Genomic DNA, 7,486 nt, shown 5'->3' with positions numbered 1-7,486 from the left:
GTGGTCATGTGATATCACAGAAATGTTTTCATTTATGATTAAATGCTGGGATGTGTTATGACAATAATTCTGAGGTTGGCGTCTATGCACAGGGAGAGGAGAGCGGCTCCTAACTCTACTGCGTATCAGCACCTACAGATGGGAGAGCAGAAGCTCAGGTGGTGACCAGGTAACTCCTGGGCAAGGGGAGGATAAGGTGCCAACTTCAGTCCCTCTCTGGGCCTGAGAATGGAGAGAGGGGAGCAGGGGGTGGGGGGGATGGCTGGGCAGAACCAACAGAGAGAAAGAAAGAGGGGGGAAGAGGGAAACAAGTCAAATGGGAGAAGCCGAGGCAGAAACAAGGGGCCGTCAGTGGGTGTGTATTATTGTTTATTTCTGTATCTTATGATGTTTTGAGCCATTAAGCAGATGGGAAGCCAAGGAGACAAAGGGCCTCCCAGGGCGGCCCATTCACAGAGACAGCAAAGAATTTCAGATGCAACCGACCCATCCTGAGCCCATATTCCCAGCCTCCCCACCTGCCCCAAATCACCCAGGACCTGGGACCAGACACACAGAGACCACGCCACAGGCCCATCCCCCAGACTGACACACACCAGCTGGTCCTGAACGGCTCACCCTGCCCTGCCTGCGTTTCCCATGGAACCCAATCAAGGCCTTCGCTAGGCGGCCCTGCACCTGCATCTGCTTCCTGAGGAAATCCGGGCTTCCCGGGCACAGCGGCCCCTCCTCTCCGGAGGTGAGAGGAGGAAAAGTCTTCTCTCCATGGCACTGACTCCCCTTGGCGTCACTCAGTCATGTTCACACCCTGAGACCCCAGGGGCACATTGGAGGCAGGTGAGTCAAGAGCTTCCAGGGAGAAGGTGACGTTGACGTCCCAGGACGGTCCCTGTAGCCTGGTGTCTGCACCTCAGTCCCATCCTGAGAGGAAGGGAGGATCCATCAGGAGCTCTGCCTCCTGCTCCGGGGGCCTCCACACCTGCGGGGCCCACACAGGTGTCAGCTCAGAGACTCGGCCGCTTTGGCTCTATCTCCAGGCAGAGCCGGACAGCTCGGCCCCACCTGCACCTCAGGGCCAGTCCCTGACCTTCCCCGGGAGAGACAGGCCTGCTCACCTGGTGTAGTAGAGCCAGGTGAGGATGTAGGTGAGGAGGAAGCCAGCCCCCATGAGGGCCCCTCTGATCAGGGTGAGGACCAGGGGCCAGGAGCCCTGCTGCTCCTCGGTCACACATCTGCTGGAGTGCGGGCTGCCTGGGGATGCGGGAGACGGGTGACGTGTTGTCCAGGTGCCAGTCCACCCACAGCCCAACACCTGACCAGGCGGCCACGCCCCACACCTGTCCTGCACCGCACTCTGCACAGAGAGGCTTAAGGAGACGTCCTGGGAGCCCAGCGGGTGCTGAGCCCGGCAGGTGAATTCCCCTCCGCCTCCAGCCCCACCTGGGGCAGCTCCAGGAGCCCTGGTGCTGAGGGCTGGAGGGGCTCAGGGCCAGTTCCTCCAGCACCAGCTCAGGTGACACCACCCACTCCCAGGACTCAGTCTCCCCTCTTCCCACCTCCTCCTAGAACCCGCTCTCGGTTCTGATCTGGCAGGAGATGCAGGCCCTGTCCTAGCAATCCCCCCTGTCCCCACGCAGCCCCCACCCCAGCCCCACCTTCTCTTTGACCCACTCCTTTCTCCGTGGCTTCTGCGCCCAGCAGGCCCTGACCTGGCAGCAGCAGGACAGAGGCGCTCTGCCCCCCCCCCCCCCCCCCCTGCACATTCCCGGCCTCGCAGCTGAGTCTGAGGCTCAGGGAGCTGTTGGTCCAGGGCCCCGCTGAGGGGGAGCTGACCACGTGGGACGCGTTGCCATGGTTCCCCTCCAGCAGCCCCGCCCCCAGCCGCCAGCGCAGGGAGGGGGCCGGCTGGGCCCTGGAGGAGCAGCTGCAGTGCAGACCCTGGTCCTCCCAGGAGCAGGAGGGTCCCAGCAGCTGCGGGGGTCAGTGAGGAGCGAGGGGAAGGGTCAGCGGTGCCTCTAATCTCCCCAGAACCCCGCTGTCCTGCCCCCCGGGGTCTCCCCACTCACAGACCACGGAGAGGCTGAGAGAGAACCTGTGGGAGCCCAGCGGGTGCCGAGCTTGGCAGGTGAACTCTCCTTCCTGTGCAGGCCCCACGCGAGGCAGCTCCAGGATCGCGATGCTGGAGAGGGGGGTGGCGTTCAGGCCTGGGGACCCCCGGAACCAGCTCAGCTCCGCAGGGGGGTTGCTGTCAGCCACACAGCGCAGCCTCAGGGCCTCTCCCTCCAGGATGGTTAGGGATGTGGTTTGCAGATTCTTAAAGGCTTTGGGGAGAATGGGTGATGAGAGAGAGACAGAGAGAGAGAGAGAGAGAGAGAGAGGGAGATGTGTGTGTGCGCAGGCTGCCTGGGGACGCGGGCAGGGACCCACCCTCCAGAGATGAGGGACTGGGGTGATGACTTTCATCCTTGCCCTTCCCATGTCTCTTCCCATTCAAACTCCTGCTCCCCCCTCTGCCCCACCAGCGCCCAGGGGCAGGTCCCAGCCCAGAGAGGAGGGGTTCTTTCCTACCTGTGTCGTTTCTGAAGGAGATGCCTATGATGAGGTTCCCTGGGGCATCTGGGATAGAAAGATAGGGCCCCACTTCAGATGGAAGTCACCCCAATCCCAAGGAGGGGCGGTGGGAACCAGGAGGGAGGGGTTCTCTCTTTCTGGCCCCTCCCCACCTACACGCAGATCCATGCCCTGGTGTTCTCAGGTTAGCTCAGCCTCCTGCACACGCACACACACACACACACACACACTCACACACACACTCACACACACACTCACACACACACACGCACACACACACTCACACACACACACACACACACACACACACATACACACACACACTCACACAGTCACACACACACACACACAGGCCACTCCACTGCCCCCATGGACCCAGCCCCCCCTCCAACACTCACAGGAGACATTGAGCTGGATGGTTGTCTGTGTGGCCACCAAAGATCCTTGGACTTGGGCCTGACAGGTGAGGCTGGTGCCATGGTCCCGGGGCCTCAGGGTGAAGGTGAGCACCGAGGAGCGGAGTGTCTGGGGGTTCAGTGAGTCCACAGCGGCTCCCGCCCAGGAGAAGGTGAGAGGTCGTCCCCCTTCGCAGGCCCCTGGCAGGCTGCAGGCCAGCTGTGTGGGGCGGCCGGACTCCAGAAGCTCCCGTACACGGATGTGGGGTCTCTCTGTCAGGGCTGCAGGGGAGAAAGGCAGGTGCCTGGGCTCCAGGGGTGGGGACTCAGATTGGGACCCTGAGAGAGGCCCTGCCTCGGGCTGAGCTCACCCAGGCCCTGTGTCTCTTCCCACCACCCAGGGCCCACGGCCTGGACAGGGTGTGTCCAGTGTCTTGTTCCTGCTCTAAAACGGGGCCCCATGTCCCTGATCCTCTCCTGGGCCCCTGCCTTACCTGTCACCTGCAAATCCAGCATCTTATATCGGTAAGTATAACCTTGGGGATGAAATCTAGAATGTTCTGTCTCCACTCGGAAGAAGTAGCGTCCTGAGTCACTCCTCCTGGCGTCTCTGATTTGCAGGGAACAGTTGCTGGTCGTGGGGTCCGCGAGGAGGAAGCGGCCTTTGGTCTCTGTCTTCACTGGTTTATCTCGGTTGCTCGAGGCCATGGGAGCATCACGGTTTATGTTGTCCCTCTCTCGGTACCAGTAGGTATAGACTGTGGTAGAGGAATACCACGAACTCCACGGGTAGAAGGAGCAGGACACATGGACACACAGACCCTCCTGCACCGTCACCGATTCCTGCACTCGGAGCTCATAGCCTAGTGGCTGCTGCAGGGACCCTGGGGGAGGGGGACACAGAAGCTGAGATGTAGCCTTAGCCCCTCCCCCACCTGCCCTGCCCCCCTCCCTCAGCCACTCACCCCCCCACAGCAGGGGCAGCAGCAGCAGGGGCACCATGTCTGCCTCTGGCAGGGCAAAGTGGGTCCAGGTCCCTGTGTCAGGGAAGGAAGTGCCCAGCTCTGAGGTGGGGCCTAGGATGCCCCAATAGGAAGCCCTGGGGGAGAGACTGTGGCCAGGCTGGAAGGGGAACTTGGCCTCCACAGGCTGGGGGAATGGGGGGTGGGGGTGGGGGGCAGTGGTGAGGGGGATGCCAGGAGGGATGAAATGTACTGTGTCCCCTCCCCCACAGTTCCACATGAGAACTCTGAGCTAGGGAGCTGGGGACAAGCTTGTGCAGGATCTTAAGGTCCTGGTGGTGGCAGCGCTTGCCTCTGGCGCCATGTCTACACAGGAAAGAGACTGCTGCCCGGCCACCAGCTCCCTGGGGCCCAGAGCCTCTGGGGCCTCGGGCCGTCGTCCAAAGACCAAATCTTTTTCACAACATGGGAGCAGCCTGGGGCACCCAGGCTGAGGGTCCAGGTGGCCAAGGTCTCCTCTTCTAAGGAAGGTTCATTCTCAGGGCAAACACCTCAGGTGGACAAGAACTGTGGGCCCCACCAGTGACCCTGGGCCTTCGGCATTCTCACCACCTTACCCATCACCTGTTCCGTTTTACCAATGTTCCTTGGCCTCTCTGGGCCTCCGTTTGCTGGTCTGTAAACTGGAATTGTTGCATGAGGATTAGAGGAGTTCGTACGGGTCAGAAGCACAGGGGGCAGTGCCTGGAACGGAGTATTGGTTCATTCAACCGATGTTTCATGGACATCAGCTGTGTGCCCCGCCCTGCTTTAGTGGCTGTAGATACTGCAAAGGGTAAGTTCTCAGGATGGAAAAGATGAGTCAGAAACTCATCCTTGCCTGACAGGTGTGGCTCAGGGGTTAAGCACCCACCTATGACCCAGGAGATCATGGTTCGATTCCTGGTCAGGGCACATGGTCCAGTTGCTGGCTCCATCCCCAATGGGAGGCATGCAGGAGGCAGCCAGTCAGTGATTCTCATCATTGATGTTTCTATCTCTCTCCCTCTCCCTTCCTCTCTAAAATAAATAAAAATATTTTTTAAAAAAACAACTCGCCCGCCGAAACCGGTTTGGCTCAGTGGATAGAGCGTCGGCCTGCGGACTGAAAGGTCCCAGGTTCGATTCCAGTCAGGGGCATGTACCTGGGTTGCGGGCATATCCCCAGTGGGAGATGTGCAGGAGGCAGCTGATCGATGTTTCTCTCTCATCGATGTTTCTAACTCTCTATCCCTCTCCCTTCCTCCCTGTAAAAAATCAATAAAATATTTTTTAAAAAGAATGAAATAGAACATTTAAATAAATAGCTGATAAATAAATAAATAAATACATACATACATAAATAAGAAAGAGATGAGGACCATGTCCAGGGCATCAAACATGTCACTCCACTGAAAAATGCAAGGAGGAAAAATTATTGTAAATCTTAAAACCATGGGAGGGCTAATGAGAGAGAAGAATTTTCAGTCCAAAATCTAGGAGTGGGTGGGAACCCAGAAAAGGCAGGGCAAGAACCAAGGTCACACACATGCCCCGGGCAATTCCGAGAGTGGGAAACTGGAGTTGGGGGCCTCACTGGCCTGAGGATCGAAGTCAGACTAGATGTCAGCGTAGGGGAAGGCTCGGGGCTTGCGGTCGCATGCATCTTCCTGCAGGATCTTGCCTGGTCCCTAGCACCGAGGGTAGAAGCATCTCTAGGCAGCTGGGTCAAGACCCTGCCGGGGGATTGCTGCATTCTCTCACCGCGAGCTCTGATTCATCTGTGAGGAGATGGAGCAGGTGACATCAGTGAGCGGGAAGGAAGTTGCCTCCGGAAGCCGCAACGTGTGGACATAAGGACCCTGATTGACAGGGAAGGAAGTTTCCCCATCACGTCTCTCAGGAAGGAGGGGCCCAGATCTGACAACCTCAGAGCCCAGTAAGCGGTGAGACTGAACCTGAGAACAGAGCCAGCAGGGGGCAGCAGAGCTACAGGCTCAACAGCCGCAGCCAAAGGATTTGGGGCAGCGGTTCTCAACCTGTGGGTCGCGACCCCTTTGGGGGTCGAACCACCCTTTCACAGGGGTCGCCTAAGACCATCGGAAAACACATATATAATTACATATTGTTTTTGTGATGAATCACTAGGCTGTAATTATGTTCAATTTGTAACAATGAAATTGGGGGTCACCACAACATGAGGAGCTGGATTAAAGGTCCGCGGCATTAGGAAGGTTGAGAACCGCTGATTTGGGGGACATTGAAGTAGCTCTGTGCCCCGAGCCAGTGCAGTTCAGAACCTTTCAAGCTGGCACTGGGCTTTGGGTTTTTTTTGTTTTGTTTTGTTTTAATCAGTTGAATTGCTTTATTTCTTTTTTTAATATATTTCATTGATTTCAGAGAGGAAGGGAGAGAGAGCTAGAAACATCAATGATGAGAGAGAATCATTGATCGGCTGCCTCCTGCACGCCCCCTGCTGGGGATTGAGCCCGCAACCCAGACATATGCCCTTGACTGGATCGAACCTGGGACCCTTCAGTTCACCGGCTGATGCTCTATCCACTGAGCCAAACCGGCTAGGGTGCTTTATTTCTTAAAGATATATATATATTTATATATATATATATATATTTTATTGATTTTTTACAGAGAGGGATAGTTAGAAACATCGATGAGAGAGAAACATTGATCAACTGCCTCCTACAACCCCCCCCCACCCACCCCCGGGGATGTGCCCAAAACCAAGGTACATGCCCTTGACCGGAATCGAACCTGGGACCCTTGAGTCCACAGGCTGACGCTCTATCCACTGAGCCAAAGCGGTTAGGGCAAAGATATATTTTTTAAGTGCAAATTTTTCCATAGTCCCAATTAGGTATTCTAGCCTAAAACTCTTTTTTTTTTTTTTCGGAGTATATTTTCTGTTAGATATACAAAGGAATATAGTTTCTTTTTCTTTTTTAATCTTTATTGTTGAAAGTATTACATAGGTCCTCCTTTTTCCCCCATTAACCTCTTCCAGCCGCCATTCCCCCACACACACACAGGCCCTCAGCACCCCATGTTCTTTGTCCACGTGTTATGCATACATACATACAAGTTCATTGGTTGCTCCAAAGGAATATTTTTTCATTGAGTGTGTTGGAAATTAGGAAAATCAAAGGTTCCGGTTCTGTCCGGTGCAGTTAGAGTGTTATTTTCATAAAATCCCATAGCTCTGAGATGCCTTGAAAATTCTTGCTCTTTTGGATACAAATGCAGGGAGAAAAACGGTGGCATAGGTGAACATTCACGGTAAGGACTCGAATTGGTTTTATGCAGCCTCTCCCCTACCCACCGTGCCCACACCCCGTGACCCCCTCTGCCTCAACCCTGACCCTGCCAAAACCCTCCTCTGGTACCTTGACTTCAGGTTCACAACTCCTCCTTGCACTCCTATTGGCTGTGTGTTCATGCAGGTTCCTACCACGCACTATCCTCTCCCTCCAGCCGCAGGATCCCTCGCCGTCAGTCAGAACCCCTGCCCAATTGTTCTCCTCA

At 56.1% G+C, this 7,486-nt stretch overlaps 1 protein-coding gene across 2 annotated transcripts; it reads right to left on the bottom strand.

Annotated features, from left to right (window-relative positions):
* Positions 1 to 351: 351 nt before the first annotated feature.
* Positions 352 to 4,015, bottom strand: LOC118649277 (sialic acid-binding Ig-like lectin 14). Of its 2 annotated transcripts, none has more exons than XM_036296179.1 (7): positions 3,932 to 4,015; positions 3,461 to 3,850; positions 2,970 to 3,248; positions 2,569 to 2,616; positions 2,067 to 2,321; positions 1,116 to 1,251; positions 352 to 979 (listed from the first exon to the last, which is right to left on the bottom strand). In XM_036296179.1, exons 1-7 carry the CDS (start codon positions 3,966 to 3,968, stop codon positions 943 to 945), a joined length of 1,182 nt encoding a protein of 393 aa, XP_036152072.1. In that variant the 5' UTR covers positions 3,969 to 4,015; the 3' UTR covers positions 352 to 942. The 2 variants fall into 2 exon arrangements, with proteins under 2 accessions (XP_036152072.1, XP_036152071.1); XM_036296178.1 differs by having other exon boundaries at positions 352 to 921.
* Positions 4,016 to 7,486: the final 3,471 nt, after the last annotated feature.

This window comes from Myotis myotis, unplaced genomic scaffold, assembly GCF_014108235.1.
Source record: "Myotis myotis isolate mMyoMyo1 unplaced genomic scaffold, mMyoMyo1.p scaffold_m19_p_28, whole genome shotgun sequence".
NCBI lineage: Eukaryota > Metazoa > Chordata > Mammalia > Chiroptera > Vespertilionidae > Myotis > Myotis myotis.
The sequence above is the reverse complement of the archived record's forward strand: the minus strand, read 5'-3'. Positions and strand labels throughout refer to the sequence as shown.

What these genes read in the sequence shown, in the direction of transcription:
- LOC118649277 (XM_036296178.1), bottom strand. Translation starts at nt 3,968, where the DNA reads ATGGTGCCCCTGCTGCTGCTGCCCCTGCTGTGGGGGG. An exon ending in GCTGCCCCTGCTGTGGGGGG is followed by an intron (nt 3,851 to 3,931) that starts GTGAGTGGCTGA and finishes CCCCTCCCCCAG; the next exon opens with GGTCCCTGCAGCAGCCACTA. An exon ending in CTCCTTCAGAAACGACACAG is followed by an intron (nt 2,322 to 2,568) that starts GTAGGAAAGAAC and finishes TTCTCCCCAAAG; the next exon opens with CCTTTAAGAATCTGCAAACC.